General features: G+C 51.9%; 1 protein-coding gene across 1 annotated transcript in view; it reads left to right on the top strand.

The window, feature by feature from the left end:
- Window positions 1-16,601, top strand: part of UMODL1 (uromodulin like 1) — a gene marked incomplete at both ends in the record, with an annotated part of 79,752 nt that extends 63,151 nt beyond the window's left edge. The window contains 7 exons of the mRNA XM_080696077.1: window positions 1,362-1,528; window positions 1,672-1,738; window positions 2,555-2,741; window positions 6,126-6,310; window positions 6,477-6,573; window positions 11,720-11,753; window positions 16,503-16,601. Coding sequence (XP_080552203.1) covers window positions 1,362-1,528; window positions 1,672-1,738; window positions 2,555-2,741; window positions 6,126-6,310; window positions 6,477-6,573; window positions 11,720-11,753; window positions 16,503-16,601 — 836 coding nt within the window. The remainder of the gene's footprint in view (window positions 1-1,361; window positions 1,529-1,671; window positions 1,739-2,554; window positions 2,742-6,125; window positions 6,311-6,476; window positions 6,574-11,719; window positions 11,754-16,502) is intronic.
- Window positions 16,602-17,504: the final 903 nt, after the last annotated feature.

The raw sequence follows: 17,504 nt of genomic DNA, 5'->3' as shown, positions 1-17,504 counted from the left end.
TGCCTGTGGGCTACCTATAAATAGTACACCAGCATTAGGGTTTTCAATTCAGCTGTGGCAAATCTTCCCCGGCCATCACCCTTCAAGATGCCCACTTACTTCACACGTGCTAGAGCATCACCGTGCAAAGAGGTGGGACAGTGTGAGGCTGATGTCCGTGGGATGCAGCTGGGAGGCTCTGGGTGGTGACTGAGGCCGCGCTGAAGTGGGCAGCTGGACATCTCCAGGCAGCAGCCAGGCTCGGACTCAGAGCTCTGGGAGGGGCTGGAGGACAAGCATACCAGGAGGGTCTTCATCACGTCCCCTATGTCTGTCTCCTTTGCAAAAGCCAGGGTGGCTCAGGGTCTTTGCAGTTATTCAAATTTTCCCTGCATCGTGGACTGGCACATCGCAGCTCTCAAGGTGGGGTGGGGTGAAGAGGGGACATGCCCACCGATGGCCTGTGTCAAACTGCAGTGCTCATTTGCAAGGGCTAGCTCAGCACTTCTAATTCACCTTGCTGTAGACCCAGAACCCTTCCTGGGCTGTGCGACCAACTGAGGCAGCCTGGTCTTTGGGCCCCACTCTGAGTTAGCGAGCCAGCCGGGAGTGTTCTGCTGCAGGAAAGAGAGCCCAGCCGCAGAGGCGGCAGCACCGCAGGCTTCTTGTCCTGGGCCAGCAGCAGCAGAACCATCACTTCCTGCCTCAGCGTTCCAGCATCTGCAATGCAGGTCTCCTTGTGCAAGAGGCCTCGCTCTGGGCCCAGAGGGGGGGCGAGGCCTGCAGGCAGCTTATCCGTTCATGCATTCATGCGCCGATGGAGGGTCAACTGTGTTCACCTTTTGGCTGTCAATGCTGCTGCTGTGAAGTTGGGCATATAAACAAATCTTTGAGTACTTGTCTTCTGCTCTTGGGAAAGTGGCAGGGTGTGTGTGCACGGGTCACCCACAAAGGTCATTCTCTGTAGCTGTAATGTAAACTATCTCCTGCGTTCGGTGGTTCCTCTGGGGTGGACCATGTGTAGGCCTGGCTTGGGATTCCTCGTGAGGAATCTGACAGGTGTCCCTGGCCATTGGCTCCCGTGCAGCCGCGCCTTCTCGGCCCAGGCTCATCCTGGACGCTGGGTCAGCCTCACCACCACGGGCTCAGACGCTGAATCACTGTATTCAGTAATGCGCGGGCACATGTGCAGGGCCTCTCCTCCACAGGCGTCAGGTCCACTGAGTCAAGCTCACACTGCTGAGGAGAGCATGCGCAGAGCTCGCTCTGCTCTGGGGCCTGTTCCAAACGCTGCCTTTTACCTCCTAAGCGTGGCCACGAGACTGAGGGCCACGGACAGTGCCCTCCGGGCTTGTCTCTCACCATGTCTGTCCCCCCCGCAGGTACATCTCCATGTGCAAAGCCAGGCCTGGGGACCGGCTACCTTGTCCTCATCGTGGTGTCTGCCTGCACCGTGCTGGCGGGGGCGGCAGCCCTTCTGATTGTGCGCTACCAGAAAATGACCGGAAAATACAACTTCCGAATCCAGTCGGACAACTTCAGCTACCGGGTGTTCTCTGCCTAGGAGGCCTGGCTGCCCTGGAGGTGGTGAGGAGTGAGAGGGTCCGACACCCATGTCCTCCCCAGCACCCATGGTGACGCGGAGGGGCGCGCCGAAGTGTAGATCTGTGTGCTGCGTTTTCTGTCCCCTAGCTGGAGGTGGTCCTCCCCTCCTGCAGAAGCAATCATAAGTGGCCAGAGAGGAGACCGATGGCCACAGGTCAGCGATAGCTCTGCTGGCTACACAGCACTGTCCCTAGGGGGCAGCAAAAGTGAAGTGGGGCAAGAGTGCACCGTGCCCACTCCAAGCCCTGGCACTGCCACCCACTCGTGGCGCAGCTGAGCCAGCCCCTCAGCCTCCCAGTTGTTTGTAAAGAGAGTGTGTTGTGAGTCTAACCTCAGAGAGGACACATACACCAAGGCCCTTCCCAGCTTCTGGCACGCCCGAGAGCTGAGTAATCCCAGTGGCTGGTCTCAGTCACGCCCCTGAAAGTCACACTCAGGACGACCGTCCTTCACGCCGTGAGGGGTCCACTGAGTCACGCCCTCCCAGCCAACGTGCTCGCTGGCACTGACGGCACAGACACTCAGCCCTTTGAGTGCAAAGATGCCTTTCTGAGGGTCACATGGAGCTTGAAGATAGGGGTATATTTTAACACTACAGAGAACAGTATTTGCGTGTCACCCACCTGTGTCCTGCTCTGTAATTCAAGTCAGCCCTGGGGGACTTAGGACACCCAATGTGATGCAGATTACAGGCAAATGGCCCTTAGTCTGTATTGTTTAGGGAACAATAACCAAAAAAGTTACAAAAAAGTTACAAAAGACACACGTTTCAAAGGAATAATTTGATCCTCGGCGAGTCCGGTCTATGTATGTGGGGTTGTGGACACGGAGGGTGGATTTTATCAACGTCTTTCCTGCGTGTGATGCTGACCAGGTGACCTTCCTCATGCAGGCCGCCGTGAGTCAAGCTCGGTTCTTCCTTCACGAAACATTAACAGGAGTCTATTCTGTGCGGTGCCCCCCCCCCCAGAAGATGACAGCTGCCCCTGCCTGCCCCCACGAGGCTGCCCCGAGTGTCCCAGGCAGCAGTGCCCACCTGTTGAAGATGTGAGCAGAGTGCTGGGGATTCTGGACGCTCCATGCAGCCCAAACACCACCCTCCCCAGCCACCTGCTCAGCCCCAGCCCCCCAAAATGGTCCCCAGGACCCGTGCTCACGTACGCCATCCCCAACACACCCCTCAGCTACGGAGCCTTCACATTTTCAAAGACGCTTGACAAGCTCCTTTACAGATCGGTTCATCTTAGACGTTCATTGCTCATGTTAATTTTAGTAGCTGAGGATGTTCTTTAGCTCCTCTCCTGTGTTGTCAACAGGCCATTTTTATCTACACAACAGCATTCAATTAATGCTGTTTAAAATTTTCTAATAAGTAAAACTAATCTGTCTCTCTGTCTGTCTCTCTGTCTCTTCTCTCTCCTCTCTCTCCCTCTCTCTCTCTCTCTCTCTCTCTCTCACACACACACACACACAGACACACACAGACACACACACACACACACACACATCACACACTAAGAAACTGCAGAAGGGGTAGATGAGTTGCAGACTTAAGGTCACACCACGCAGTAACAGAGAGATGGCTCTAGGATGCAAGTATCTCAGCCGAGGATTTTTCGCCTTCACACCATACTGGGAGGTACTGTTTTTTTACTTTCTTTGAAACCAATTAGAATTGACTAGAAAGCAAACACCTACAATAGTAGTGTTGTCCCTTGATAAACTTAGAATTGTAACAGGGTCTTGGTTTCCAATTCCTAAGATTAATCCTGTTGAATGTAATTAATTGTTACTCATACAGACTTTTTGGGAAAACAAGTGTTTCTGTTTATTGGATGTTCTAGGGGCAAGAATAAGAATGAGTGTTGTGTGTGCAGAACTGATTTTGAGCAAACAACATCCATTGCTCACGAGCTGGAACGTGATGGGTGCACTGGCTTCTCCATTGGCTGAGTTCACTCTGCAGGCTCCTTGCGCGTTGCTGAGGGCTGGTGCTGGGCCAGCCACAGGGGAGACCAGGAGTGGGTCTTGGGACCTTGCTGAGTCACACCTGTCCATTCCAACATCAGCTCAGTATGCATTGCTCACTTTTCTTGAAAGAGAGCATGGAAATTCAATAAACCTAGGTGGTGAGTTCCATGCCTGGGTGGCTTTCTGGGTCTCAGATAAAATAGTTGACACGTCTTTTAAAACCCCATCTTTCAAACTTTATCTAAAATGATTTTGCAATCTCAATAAATATGCTACTGTGGTCCATTTGTGGTCTATAATAAAGATGGGGTCTCCCCTCTTGTTACCTCCCTCACCCTAGTCTCCTCTTTGACAAACATTTCCTGAGCAGTCACTGTGCACCGGGCTGAGTTCAGTGCTCCAGACAAAACGGTGAGTGTGTATGTATGAGTGTGTGTGTGTGTGTGTTAGGGCTGGTGACACTCAGATCAGTAGCTAATGGGAGCCATGCTAAGTGCTGAGAGGGACAGTATATCAGGCTATGAGGTGTCCCTGATCTGGTCTGTCTATTCATCTATCCATCCATGGTCCATCCATCCTTTTAATCATCCTCCTATCTATGTATCCATCCATCCATCCATCCATCCATCCATCCATCCATCCATCCATCCATCTATCCATCTATCCACTCATCCATCTATCCATGCATCCATCTATCCATGCATCCATCCATCCATCCATCCATCCATCCATCCATCCATCCAGGAAATATTGAGTCCCAGTTTCTAATGCTGACATTAGAAAGACAAGAAGGCTGAGAGGGAGTCCTTGCTCTCAGCTCTCTCAACCCATCCGAAGAAAACCCTCATGAGAACAGCAGGCAGTAGGCCAGGGAGGCCTCAGGAGGGAGGGAAGCAGAGACGAGAGAAGCACATTGCTCGTGCCCTGCAGAGTGGGAGGGCTCGGGTGCCGCCACGTTGCAGCTGCTCTGGAGGACGGTTCTCAGTCTGGGTGTTGCTTATAGCGAAAGCCCTCCAGTCCCTGACTCTTTGCTGGCCTGGCTAAAGGGAGTCAACACACAGTGTTCAAACAGAAGGAGGAAGGGATGGCTCTGGGCAGTCTGCGATGCAGATGTCACTTCCCAGTCATGCAGTGAAGAACCTGTTTGGCAAGGCCAGGTTTTAGGTCTGTGGTGACTCCCCAGAAGATCCCTTCCCAGAAGGAGCAGCCCTCGGGCCTCTTGACCCAGAGAAGAGGCTGTGTGAGAGGCATGCACGCTGCAGATATTTTCCTATCTGACCTCCATGATAGTTTCACTTTATGTTAAGAACACAGAGAAGGTATGTGACTTTTCCAAGGTCACATAGCTGTACATGGAGGAGCTGGAATGTAAAGTCCATGATAATCCTCTGCCCCTGCAGGAAATGGGGAGGAAGGCCTTCCTTTGCTGACTCTAGAATGCAGAGTACCTCTGAGGTGAGGAGGAGCCTGGGGCTCCCCAAGGCTGGTGGGTCTTTGTATGTGGGGTTCTGGGTCTCTGGAGATCCTGGGGCCCAGGATCTCAGGATGATCATGCCGCAGTGGAGGGCCCAACAGAAGTGGAGGGTCTAATGGAGGGGAGGGTCTGGCAGAGTAGAGGGTCTGCTGGAGGTGGAGGGTCTGATGTAGATGCAAGTCTCATGTAGGTGGGGGTCTCATGGAGATGGAGGGTCCCATGGAGATGTAGGGCCTCATGGAAGCGAGGATCTCATGGAGGGGGAGTCTCATGGAGGGGGTCTCATGGAGGTGAGAGTCTGATGCAAATGAAGGGGTTCTGGAGGTAGGGGTCTCATGGAGGGGTCTGTTGGAGATGGAGGGGCTCATGCAGACAGTCTCATGGAAGTAGGGGATCTCATGAAGGATTGGTGGAGATGGAGGGTCTGGCTAAAGGTCTGATGGAGGAGGTCCTGGTGCGGGTGAGGGTTTGATGGAGATGAAGGGTCTGATCAAGGGTCAGTTGGAGGTTAATAATCAGTTCAGCTGGCTTCTGACCCAGGCTGCATCTCTCCACAATGACCACTAGATGACGCCCTAATCCAGGGCCTGTGTCCAGGCTGCCTAGTCTTTTGCGGGTCTGGGGATGGAATCCAGCGGCATTCGACCTCTGAGCTACACCCACTGCCCTACTTTTTATTCTTTATTTTGAAATCGGGTCTCACTGAGTTGCAGAGGGCCTCACTAAGTAGCTGAGGCAGTCCGCGAACCGCGATCCTCTAGTCTCAGCTTCAGTGCTGGGATTACAAGCGTGCGCTGCCACGCCCAGCGTGGGCTGCCTTGTCTCTTGTTTCTGCCCTGGCTTCTCAGTTATTCTTCTTGGTGGATTTGAGCCTCTTGTCTGTAAGCAAAGGCGGATCTGAAATTGCTCCTTAGCTGGGTGCTGAGGCAGGTCTGTGCTGGGTGCCATCTTGGGTGCCCTGTCAACAGCTCAGAAATGGTGGTTCCCTCAGAGGGCAGCTGAGTTCCTAGAAGTGGGGGAGGAGAGGGGTGCATGGACAGCGCCAGTGTGGACGTTTGCTTTCCTGCCTGGATTTCTTCCCCTTTCCCATTTCTAGGAGGAAAGAGCTGCTGGATGGGGGATTAGATTTCCTGGCCCCTCCCTATGTAAAAGCCTGGGGCCTGTGTCCCAGACCCGGCCACGCTGTACCCTCACCCTCCCTCTCTAGCTCTGTACAGAAGTCTGGAATACCCAGGGCATTACAGACACAACATGTGGAGAAGCAGCAGGCCTGGCCTCCAGGTGGGCAGGTGCAGCTGCGCCCAGAACCTGCGCTAGTTCCAGGATCTTCTTCCCCAGTGCAGCCAGGGTGGGGTGGGGTGCCACCACCCACCCATCAGGGCCTGAGACAGGCAGATGGAGTCCTCCCCTCTCCTCCCCTCCCCAGACCCCAGGTGTCTCTGGGTAGGCTTCCAGAGCAGCATCAGGCCCCTGGCTGCATTGGGAGCCCCAGGTGGGGCCCGGGCAGAAGCCCGCGTTGGAGCCCTGGCTGGATTTGTCACCTGGTAGCTGGCATGGCCTCTGTCTCATGATGTCTCCACACTGAGCTCTGGAGCTACCTGTGGGAAGGAATCAGCCTCCTGCCACGATATCAAAACAACTGGCTTTTATCCGGGCCAGGCAGGCTCGTCCCAAGGGCAGGCTGCTCTCCTGAGTCCCCTTTCATTTTATTAGGGTCCCAGGAATCCAATTTCCTCCTCTCCATCCTACCCACCCCGGCAGCCCCTGGATACAGCCTTTCCTGGAACTGAATCTGATTTCTTTCTTCTCTTCCTTCCTTCCTTTGTGCAGTTCTAGGGATTGAACCCAGGGACATTCTACCTCTGAACTACACCTATTTATTTTTCTTCTTACTTTGGAACAGGGTGTCACAAAGTTACTGTGCGCTGGTCTCAGATCTGTGGTCCTCCTATGTCAGCTGCCCAAGCACTGGGATCGTAAGCTGTACCTCCAGGCCCCGTAGCATCTGATTTCTGACACAAGCCCGCCATCCTTGTCAGATCCATGGCCATCTAGCTCTGCTCCCTCCTGGGAGTCGCCTTTAGTCTTCACAGGGCAGCCGGGGCTCCCTCGAGACAGGCAGTCAGGACCTGCTTTACCCCATGTGCCCCTCCGCGGCATGCTTACTACGTGGAACCTTCTGGATCCTCCCAGGAACAGCTGGACCACGGTGACTTCTGGGCCATCACAAAGCCCCCACACTGCAGAGAAGGAAGCAGGTGCCAGGCAGTGCGTGGGTCTAGAAACCACAGAGATGCCCTCCATGCTGGCAGGCCCTTTCTGCCAAGTGCCCCTCACTGGTGCCTGTGGCCAGGCTGGGAGGTGGGGAGGAGGTCAAGGTTGCCATGCATGACACCTTCCCGGCTCCTCTGAGCTTTGAATCCTTGGCTTCCTGGCTCCGGCCGCCCGCTTTTTGCTGACGGGGGCCCCACCCAGGCTCCGTTGTCCCAGGAGGCTACGATGCACAGAAAACACCTTCCATTTACTTGAAAACCCAGTGCAGAATTCATGGAGGTTAATTTCTAAAGACAATCAGGCTTCCTGGAGTAAGTTCAACTTCCAAATAGTTTTATTTTGCATACACCTGAGAATTTTAGCAACCATGATGAATCCTTATGTGACTTCAGGAATGAACCCCTCAGAAACAGTCCTGCTAATTGAATCCCCTCTGATACTTTAAACTGGATTTACAGATTCAATTGACTCAATTTTTTTTGGGAGGCACTTACTTGCCTGGCAGGAAAGCTGGGTGATTCACGCTTGTAATCCCAATACTTGGGAGGCTGAGACAGGAGGATCACAGGTTCACGGCCAGCCTCAGCTACTTAGTGAGGCCCTCTGCAACTTAGTGAGACCCTGTTTCAAAATAAAGAATAAAAAATAGGGCTGGGAGTGTAGCTCACACAGGTAGATGCTCCTGGGCTCAATCCCAGTATTGCAAAATAGAAAGAAAGAAAGAAAGAAAGAAAGAAAGAAAGAAAGAAAGAAAGAAAGAAAGAGAAAGAAAGAAAGGAAAGAAAGAAACCAGGTGGTTCCTTAGTGTTTGCTGTGTTTTGTGGTTTTGTGTTGCTTTGGCCTGTGTTCCATGGTGCTTGGGACACACCCCAGCCTGGCGCAGCAAGGCCAGGGCTCTACCTCCAAGCACGAGCACCCCCAGCTGGTGGTTCCTCTGTGTGCAGGTGGCTCCCAGCCCTGGCAGACACCCTGGTGGCTGCCAGGAGGTCTGTGAGTGGTCGTGGGCCGGGCTTCTGACGCAGCACACTGACCAAAGGGCAGGCGGTGTGGCAACCTGTGGGAGCAAGGGCCAGCTCAGCACCCGCCCCGGGCACCAGGCTGCTCAGGACACAAGCTGAGAGGGTTGATGACATCTCTAGTCCTGGGACCTGAGATGAGTGAGCCGTGTCTGCCTGGACTTGGACTCTCAGATGCAGGGCAGGAAGGCATGGAGATCAGGACCCTGCTGGTCCCTCTTCTCCCCAGCACCCAGCTGCCAGCCCACTCCCTGCTATGTATGAATGACAAGAGGAAGGTTGGAAGGCGCGGCCCTTTTTCCCACAAAGGACAGGAATCAGCTCCATCCTGTCCCAGCAGAAACTCAGCCAGGGCCACAGCAAGGGAGAGATGGGCATGCCCAGGGTCCCCAAGGCCATCCTGACAGTCTGTGATTCTCTAGAAAGACTCACAGGACACAGATACAATTTCCTGCAACCCCTCTCCCAGTGGGTCCTCCGGGGCACCTGATCCTCGCAGGTAGCAATGTGTGACAACCAGGTAGCCCACCTGAGCCTCGGTGTCAGGGTGATCACTGGGGCTCAGTTGTGGGTGTGGCATGCCTAAGCGGCCGTCCTCAGCTTCTCAGACCTCAGACCTAAAGATCAACCTGATACAGCCTGGCCCAGGGCCTCAGCACACAAAACCATCAACCACCATGATCCCAGGGTCAGGGTGAACCACTTGGCAGCGCCCCAGGTGTACAGACACACTCGGATCAGGCCGGAGCTTCAAAGGACTTGGAGGTCAAGTCCCAGGAGCCTGCAAGAACCAGTGCTTTGGAAGGCACAGGGTCTGATCTCTTGACCTCTTGGAGTTAACCCTTCTCTGCACAAGAGACATAGGAAGGGAAGGGGCGAGGGTGCCCATGCCAGCAGTGTCTCTCTAAGCACTAAATGCACATGAAGCCTGTCCTGGCTGCAGAAGGCCAGTCTCTCCCTGTCTCCAGCCCTGGCTTTCTTTCAGGGCAGGAAAATCACTCCAACTTAGACACCCCGACAGAGCTGGACTCAGGGCTGTGTGTGATGGCGTGGAACGTCCCCCTGAAAACACGCGTGTTGGCGATGCAGAAGTGTTCAGAGGTGAAATAATTGAGCCAGGGTCCTACCTCATCAGTGGACAAATCTATCGAGGGATTCATAATTTGAATGGATTTACAGTATGGACTTGTAACTATACCTAGCGCTAGTATCTCTCTCTTCTCTTTTCCTCTCTTCTTCTTCCTCCCCTCTCCTCCTCCTTCTCCTCTCTCTCTTCTCTCCCTCTCTCTCCTATCCCCTCCCCTCTCCTCCCCTCCTCTCCTCTCTCCCTCTCTCTCCTATCCCCTCTCCTCCTCTCCTCTCCTCTCTTCTCTCTCTCCCTCTCTCCCTCTCTCTCTCCTATCTTCTCCCCTCCCCTCCCCTCCTCTCCTCTCTTCTCTCTCTCCCTCCCTCTCTCTCCCCCCTCTCTCCCTCTCTCCTATCTTCTCTTCTCCTCTCTTCCTCTCCTCTCCTCTCTTCCTTCCCTCCCTCCCTCCCTCCCTCCCTCCCTCTCCTATCCCCTCCACTCCTCTCCTCTCTTCTCTCTCTCTCTCCCCCCCTCTCTGACCTCCCTGAGCAGATTTTCCTCATTCCGCACTCCTGCCGTGCTGTCTCAGCCTTGGAGCTGGCTGACCGCGCACTGGACTTCTGAAGCCACGAGCCAAATACACCTCTCCCTCTCTAACTTGTTCTTGGCAAGTACTTTGTCTACACCAATGCTAAATCTAACTAAAACAGAGTGCATACATTGCCATAGGCCCAACGAAAACAAACATGACGGTAACCATGGTGACTTGGCCCTGGGCTGAGACCACCTCAGGTGGATGCGGGGCATCCGTCAGCTATCTAGGGGCTTGATTAATGTTAGAATCGATCAGACTTCAGTCTCTGACAGCTGGAATTCCTGGCCTCCCTCCAAGGAAGTGTGTGCTCCCACTCCACAACCTCTGAAGGCCTAACAACAATCCATGCTAGCTGCTGGTGTCTGGACGTCTCAAGGCAGAGGCTTCAGCTGGGGAGGGCCCAGCAAGAGACCTAGGAACGGTGCAGCCAAAGCTTCCTTCCCCAAGGCTGGGCCCTGTGGTCTGCAAAGGTGGCGCCATGTGCTTCAAAACTCACCTGCTAACTCCAGTCTTCTCTCTGTGGATTTTGCAATGAGAGGGAGGAAGGGAGGGAAGGAGGGAGGGAGGGGGAGAGAGAGAGAGAGAGAGAGAGAGAGAGAGAGAGAGAGAGAGAGAACTCAAGGGGAGAGAAAATATAATTACTATACAGAATTGTTAATGGAAAATGAACCCACATTGCTGACAACACACATCTCCACACACTTGGTACCTACATTTGCAGTGTTCCGCAGATACAAGTTGGTTTCACACATCATGTCCTATTCACCCACGTACCAGAGAGTGTGGGTAGGTGCAGGCAGTGGGACTCTCCAGAGAGCCCATGGGCTGGGCGCAGGGGAGAGGCTGAGTCTGACCCTTCTTAGGTTTGCAACAGGAGGCCTGAGGAGGGCTTTAATAAGAGCCAAGAAACCAAAGGACATGGATATTCCAGAGAAGATGGTGGGGGAGACTGGAGCCTCTCAGGAGAGAGTCATCAAGGCTCACCCTGGAGTCTGTGCTTGTTTACAAGTCTCTGTAGTCTTAGCTGAACGTCCCTAATGTGAAAATCCCAAATCAAAAGTGCTCAAGATCCAATTTTTTATTTTGTGTGTGTGGTACTAGGGATGGAACCCAGGGGCACTTTACCTCTGAGCTACACCCCCAGCCCTATTTTTATTCTTTATTTTGAAACACAGCCTCACTGAGTTGCAAAGGGCCTCACCAAGTAGCTGAGGTGGGTCTCTAGCCACGATGCTCTGGTCTCAGCCTCCTAAGTACTGGGATTACAAGCGTGCGCCACCATGCTCAGCTTTCAAGATCCCGTACTTTGTGAGTGCTGAGATAATATGCCTACCTCATGTGACAATTTGCCGTGGAGATGTGGGCATGATAAAATATAACATGACCTTCAGCCTGTGTGTACCAGGCATACGTGAAACGTAGATGAACTCTGTTTAAAATTTGGGGTTCATTCCCAACATGTCTTACTATGCATATGCAAATACCCCAAAATCTAAAAAAATCCCCAATCCAAAAATTTCCCCTGGTCCCAAGCATTTCCGATAACCCTGTAGCATTAGAAGCACCAGCATCCAGGGATTTGTAGTGTGTGTGGGGGAGGGTCATTCTGGGACCACCCACTGCATTTCTGACTCAATAAACCAGACACCACCCTTTGTTGATCCAAGCAAGGTTCTTACAAATGGGGAATTACACAATGGGCACCTCCCTCCAAACTCACCCCATGGTTCTCTGAGCAGGTCTGGAGTCCTCTTTGCAGATTTAGAACTTCAGGTAGGTCCCCCGTATTCTAAGCGGTCAGAGGTGGCGGACCGCAGTCTTGGTCCCAGGGGCCGCCTCTAGAGGGCGCTGTGGAAGGGATTTCCCAGGCTGTTGGAAGCAAGATGGATTTGCTAGTGTCCATCGTAACAAACACCAAAGAACCCTGGGAGATATAAAGCATTTTTATGCATGATTTCCTGATAGTGACCATTACAAAAAACTACCAGAGAAAGTGGGCAGTCAGGGCTCAGGGACTCGGGAGGTGACCAGAGGTGACCAGAGGCCAGGTGTTCCTGCAGCACAGCCAGAGGAGCCCAAGCCTGCCCGATGTCAGTAGGCAAGAATGGCGTGTTCTGGGCCTGGCAGAGTGGACCAGCAGCCCCTTGCTGAATTCTGACCAGGACCCTCTGAGCCCCAGAGCCTGCTCTCCCGCCACGCACCACGGGCTTCCGGGGCAGTTCAGGGTGGCTCCATGAGGCTGCGCCCCTGGCTGGCTGGCCGTCAGGACTCCGAGACATGCTGAGACCACAGAACAGGGAGGCATTGCTGGTCCTTTTGCAGCAAGCCTTTGCGACCAATGTGGGTTCCTCTGCAATTGTGAATGGCAGCAGCACACTGCTCAGGCGTGTGAAAACATCCACACCTCATCCCAGCCTCGGGCCCAGCAGCTGCACCTGCTCTGCCTTCCCACCTTGGCTTCGTGAGAAGGCGGGCGGGGCTGCAGGCAGGCCCCCAGGGCTCCTCTAGAATCCACGTCCCCTGGCGGCTCCTGGCATGGACACCTGCAGTCTGGCTGTGTCTGAGAAAGGGGGATCCTCTGCTCGCTCGGTGGCAGTTTGTGGGGAACCATGCCTGAGTGGCTTTCTCCAAGTCACGGAGGACAGAGGCTGACCCAGGAGCTCCTGGCCGGGCCCACTGCAGGCGGCGGGATTCAGCAGCTCTCTCCTGGCTGCATGTGTCAGAGACAATGCACGGTGTCCGCATCCTGGATTGCAGCTGCTGTAGTCAGGGTTGTTTCTGGGAAAAGAGACCCCAGTCTTCCCAGAGGGCCCGGGTAACAGGGGCTCAGCCCTCCCACCCCTGCCTGGCCACACCCAGTGGGAACAATTTGCCTTTACAATCATCTAGTCTTTGTAATAGTCTGAGGGGACAAGTCTGCTGTCATTCCCCAGGTGCTGGGGGAGATGAGTGTGGGGCGGGTGGACCAGGCCCCGGGGCTAACCTGGAGTCCCTGTATAGCAGGAAGAGCTGGGGTGTTGAATACGGAAGGCTGGGAACTGGCCTCTAGCCTCTGGGATCAGCAGTTCCCCGCGGGCCTCACTGGTTGGAGCTACGGTACCGGGGCTGTGCTCCTCATGGGGGCTGAGGGCATGTCTCCTGACCATTCCTGGCTGCTCCAGGCTGCCAGGCCCCTCCCCCACCTCCAGAGGCAGCAGGCCGGTGGGGGTTCTCTCCCATCTTGTCTGTGGTGCCTCTGTGCCTCTCCTCTGCCTCCGGGTCCACAGTGAGGGGTCCTGTGATGACTTTGGGATAAACCAGATGATTCCAATTTCCAAGCCAGCAGATCAACAATTCATGTTCTCTCTGTTGAACCTTCTGACGAGGCAGATGACCTGCGCGCGGGCTCCAGGGTTAGGACGGGAAAGGGTTTCCACAGGCGGCAGGTCTGGATCTTGGTCTACTGTGGCCTTTCAAGTGGTCACAGTCCCCAGAGCCAAGCCCTGCGGCAAGGTGTGCTGGGTTGTGAGAGCCGGGGGCTAGACAGCTGTTACTAAAAGTAGAGAAATGTGCGATTAATGAATTATATTAAAACAAAGGGGGGGAATAAACCAGCAGCCTCGGATAACCCAGTTCATGCTTCTACCTCCTCCTAAACTTGCATAAGGTTTTCAAGGTTTATCTGTCAGAATTTCATTCCTCTTAAAACCTGAATAATAGACTTCCGGGAAGATGGCGACCGAGAAAAGCGGGGCTTAAGAGCCTCGCTAACAACCAATCTCCATTACCACAAAATCAGCGCCTTTCATAGCCAGAAAACACCATCACCAGAGAAACAAAAGAATCACCAGGCTCCAGAGAGAAAGCGGACTGAGAACAGAGCTCAGAGCCACAGAGGAGATACACCGGCCTCATGCCTGAGGATGCGGCAGCAGCGCCATACTGCCGGCGGCAGCGGTGAATTCACCAGACGGCTACAGCAAGCCAAGGTGAGCCGCTGCGGAACAGCCAGGCGGGATTTCTTGGCACAGGGAGCATCTAAAGCTCCCAGTGGCTGAGCTCAGCACACGCTTCAGGGATTCAGAGTGGAACTCAAAATCAAGAAGAAATATGCCAGCCTCAGGCCGAGGGCGTAGCAGCGGCGCCATATTGCCACCGTCGGCAGCAGCAGCGAATTCACTGAGTCCAGTACAGCTACATCTGCGTACTCAAGAACAGTGAGTCAAATTGCGGGCCACAGAGGAGAAATCCCAGTACTGTACTCCCTGGGACTTGACCCAGTGGGGGAGTGGCGGTGGCAGAGATATCACACCATAGGAGAACGCCCAACCTGGCACTCTCCACAGTCTAAAGCAGCCTCTATTGACTCTCTGGGTCGGAGACTCTGTGATACAACCCAGTAAAAGAGTAGTGGGGTCTGAGATAATACAGACTCGAGATCCAGAGCACCTTAAGTGAAGCCATAGTGACCCAAGGGAAGAACCCAGAGAAGGCACAAACTTCCGAAATCATGGGAAAGAGGAATAATACTGGAGCAATGAATGCCCACAACCCTACAACATCAGAACCCGATAAAACTGAAAATCAGAGATTTCTAGAAGATCAAATCAGGAAAATAACTGTAGAAATAATAGAGGTGCTTCGAAAAGAACTCAGAGAGAGCCAAAAAGAGATAAAGGATGCAATTAATGAAGTAAAGGCCTCAATTCAAAACACAAACAACCGATTAGACCACATGGAGAACAGAATCTCGCTCTTAGAAGATGATCATTCTAAAAATGAACGCATACTTTCTAATCTAGGAAAAAATATCCAACAGCAGGAATCTGACATTGAAAAAAATATGGCCCCATTTTAAGAGAGCTAACCTAAGAATAATTGGAATAGAGGAGGGAAAAGAAAGTGAAACCAAAGGGATCAACAATCTCTTCAAGGAAGTAATAGCAGAAAATTTTCCAAACATAGAGCAAGAGGTTGATACACAGGTCCAGGAAACGTATAGAACTCCCTTTAGACAGGATCGGAGAAGAGGATCCCCACGCCATATAATTGTCAAAATGACCAATGTGGAAGCCAAGCATAGAATCTTAAAGGCAACAAAAACAAAGGGCCAAGTGACATTCAGAGGCAAACCAATTAGAATCACTCCAGACTTCCCAAACCAAGTCATGAGAGCCAGAAGGGCTTGGAGTAACATATTCCAAACTCTGAAAGAAAACAACTTCTAGCCAAAAATTTCCTACCCAGCAAAACTTTCTATCAAATTAGATGGGGAAATAAGAAGCTTCCATGACAAACAGAAACTCAAGGAATTTATGTCTTCAAAACCAGCACTAGAGAAAATACTCAAAGAGATTAACTACAAAGAAGAAATAGGTAACACACACCAGAACCAGAGAAACAAGATTTTCCATCCAACATACAACTAAGATTGGTTATCTGTGGAGATTCATTATTTATGTTAGTCTTTTACCTATCTCTAAATTGTATTGTTTGCCTTTATTGTTGTTAATTTTTAGGATTTCTAGTTGGAATATTAATATACCTTCAGATATAGCATTTGGAAATATTTTATCCCATTCTATTAGTAACTTTTAACTCTGTTTACCTTGTCTTTGGATATACAATATTTTTTTTATTTTTTAGGGAGTTTGTATACTCTTCTGTTGCCTGTGCCATTGAAATCATATCCAAGAAATCACTGCCAATTTCAGTGTTGTGAGGTTTTATGACCCAGATTTTCTCCTAAAAATTTATAGTCTTAAGATTTATATTTAGGTCTTTTATCTATTTTTAGTTAATATTTGTATATGGGATTAGGTAAGGGTCCAATTTTATTCTTTTCCATGTAATTATTATTTTTCAACAATATTTAGTTAAAAGATTATTATTTCCACCACCAAATGTTCATGGAAACCTTGTCAAAAATAACTTGACAATATAGGGAAGAATTTAGCTCTAGGCTTTTATTTAACTCCAATGGTTTATATATCTGCCTTTAGAATAGTACTATACTGTTTCAATTATTGTAGCTTTATATGGTTTGAAATCAGAAAATATATATCTTTTAGCTTTGTTCTTTTTCAAGATCGTTTTGGGTATCTAGAGTCCATATTCCATATTAGGATAGATTTTTTTCCTGAAAAATAAATATATAAATATATAATAGTTTCACCTAAAAAAATAGAAAAAAATATTCTCTGGTAAGAAAGTAAAAAGAAATATTGAAATGTTATCTTTAAGTCATCAAAAGCTTGGTATTAGACAAATGAAACTGTTATGTGAGATTATCATTTTTAATTTTAGATAAATTGCTATAATACTAGATGTCAACCACTAAGCCAACCATGGGAGGGAGGGATGGGGAGGGAATGGGGTGGGGATCGAGTGGGGGCTGACTGGGCGATGTGTGCATGTATGTCTACAAAAGTTTGTATCCAACTATCATGTATGAATACAGTGCACAAAAAAAAAAAAAAAACAAAGGGAAATGAATGCCCAAACTAGTCACTTTCTAATTCTGTTCCTATCATCTGTCTGAAGTCCTACCCGACCTTTGGCCACGAGGAGCCGCACCTCAAGTCTGCCTTCAGCTATGCCATGCTGGTGGCTCCAAACCAGCCCTCCACCGAGGGGCGTTAACACCCCAGGAATGGCATGTGCCTGGTGATTGTTTTACGGAGCATCAGGACTTAAGAGGGCGAGGGTGAGAATGCCAGGTTGGGGCAGATCGACCCGTCAGGGCGCGGCGCCGGCAACAGTGCGACCACGGGCAGCACAAGACCCCGTCCTGGTGGGGCTGCAGCTGCAGCCCGGATGAAATACAAGAGCGTGGCAAAAAGAAGTTGATAAAGGCATTCTCCAGGAATCAGTTGGCTATGAGTTTGCCATAACAAGCAGCTCATACTGTATTATTACTTGCAAGTGGCACGCTTCCGTTCTGTCAATAAGAGGAAGATGCCAGGTGTGCGTCGTACGCACACACACGTCTTCTCTGCGGGAGCTGGCAGCCGAATGTGATCCGGCCACACCCTCTCCCTCCTGCCTCCTGTGCTTGCCCTGGAAGCTCTGACCTTCTCAGTCACCGCAGGTCCCAGCATCCCCTCTGCCCTATCCACCTGGGCCACATCTGGCCAGCACTCAGCCTTCAGGGCCAGGGCCGCCTGAGTCCTGGGCCCGCCGCAGACCTCGGGGGTGCCGTGTCTGGTTTACCTCTGGCCATGGCGGCCTCCTCACTGGGCATTTTTATTTCTGTTGCCCCAGAATCTAGGTCAGTACCACACAGTAGCTGCATAATAAATGCCTTCCTCCATGGGGTGCGGAGAATACTCCTGGAAGGAGCAGGACAAAGCCTGGGGGTTTCTCCTGGGACCCAGAAGGCAAGAGAACAGGGCAGAGAGGTTCTGATGTCTAGGAGACATCTGGGCAGTGGGTGGGCAGGACAGAGGGAGGGCAGGGAGGGACCCTCCCTCACCTGCTTCAGGGCAGCAGCTGCCGGGCACAGGCCAGGAGTTTCTGCATGTCCGAGGGGTGTGGCACCCAGGG

The sequence above is a fragment of the Muscardinus avellanarius genome (assembly GCF_963383645.1).
Source record: "Muscardinus avellanarius genome assembly, chromosome: 5".
In the NCBI taxonomy this organism is placed as follows: domain Eukaryota; kingdom Metazoa; phylum Chordata; class Mammalia; order Rodentia; family Gliridae; genus Muscardinus; species Muscardinus avellanarius.
The sequence above is the reverse complement of the archived record's forward strand: the minus strand, read 5'-3'. Positions and strand labels throughout refer to the sequence as shown.